This window comes from Volvox carteri (genome assembly GCF_000143455.1).
Source record: "Volvox carteri f. nagariensis unplaced genomic scaffold VOLCAscaffold_40, whole genome shotgun sequence".
Taxonomy (NCBI): domain Eukaryota; kingdom Viridiplantae; phylum Chlorophyta; class Chlorophyceae; order Chlamydomonadales; family Volvocaceae; genus Volvox; species Volvox carteri.
This window is the reverse complement of record NW_003307583.1, coordinates 744,949-746,196: the sequence shown is the minus strand read 5'-3', so window position 1 is coordinate 746,196 and position 1,248 is coordinate 744,949. Positions and strand designations below refer to the sequence as shown.

General features: G+C 58.8%; 1 protein-coding gene across 1 annotated transcript in view; it reads right to left on the bottom strand.

Moving 5' to 3' along the window:
• Positions 1-1,248, bottom strand: part of VOLCADRAFT_94905 (uncharacterized protein) — a gene marked incomplete at both ends in the record, with an annotated part of 30,131 nt that overhangs the window by 5,551 nt on the left and 23,332 nt on the right. Inside the window, 2 exons of the mRNA XM_002954021.1 lie at positions 416-559; positions 1,153-1,245. Of these exons, the coding sequence (XP_002954067.1) occupies positions 416-559; positions 1,153-1,245 (237 nt within the window). The remainder of the gene's footprint in view (positions 1-415; positions 560-1,152; positions 1,246-1,248) is intronic.

Below are 1,248 nucleotides of genomic sequence, written 5' to 3'. Positions count from 1 at the left end.
CGGGAGGGGGGAGGAGGAGGGGAGAGGGGGAAGCGGGGACGGGGAGGGGGGAAGGAGGGAGGGGGAACGTTAGGGCGGGGGTGAGGGGGCCCTGACAGCTGATCGGAGGGGGTTGGGGTGGGGACACCAACGTGGGCTGCCAGAGTGCGGGATGTAAGTCTGTCTGCCTGTCTGCCTGTCTGTCTGTCTGTCTATATAACTCATGCAACCTCCTGGCCAGTTACTGCCCGCACCTTTTTTAGAGATAACTCGAGTACCCACACATAAACAAAACACACACACTTCCCCAACCAAACCCCCCTCCCCACCATTTTCTCACCCCTCCACCCCCCCCCTGCCCCCCCAACCCTTTTACCTGTGTCGCTCTGAGCTGCGTCATCAGCTGCTCGGTGGTAATCTCGCCCCTCTCCCGCACCTCCCACAGCTCCGCCTCCAGCGCCTCAGCGCGGCCCTTGGCCGCCTCCACCTCCTTCATGCAGGCGGTCAGAAAGGTGCTGCTGCGCATCTTGAACCAGGACTGCACCTTGGTGATGGCGCACTGGAGGTCCAAAATCTCCGTCTGGGGAGGGAGGGGAGGGGAGGGGGTGGGTGTTTTGGAGGGAAAAAGGACGTTGCAGCTGATTTCTTTAGGGGGGATGTTGCTCTGTAGGGGGGATGTGCCCAGAAGGGTTTTGGGATGGGCACAGGGTGTACTACCAGGAGGCGGCGTCAGAACGTTGCGGGGGTTGAGGGGGTCCTGGGCCGCGTGTGTGTGTGTGTGCCTATGTGTATATGCATGTGTATAATGTGTACGTATGTATGTATGTTTGTTTGTTGTGTGTGTTTACCCGACCTCCCGGGTTGATCCAGTTGCTGCCCTCTAAGCAACCGGGAAGACCAAAGGTCAAAGGTCAAAGGTACATGTGCGCGCGTTGGAGGGACCAATGGACCAATGGACCAATGGACCAATGGACCAGTGGACCAATGGACCAATGGACCAATGGACCAATGGACCAATGGACCAATGGACCAATGGACCAATGGAACGAGGCTCCCTTTCTTTTCACAAGCAAACTGTGGTCCACTGGCTCACACACATAATAAGATGATGATGCCTCCTCTCCTTTCCCCCGCCATCTTAGCCCCCTCATCCCCAACCCCCACCTCCCGCACCTGTTGCTCCTCCAGCTGCCTCTCCAGCGCCATCATCCGCCCCACCTCGTCCGTCATCTTCATGGTGCCCGCAGCAAAGGCCCGGCTCAGCATCTC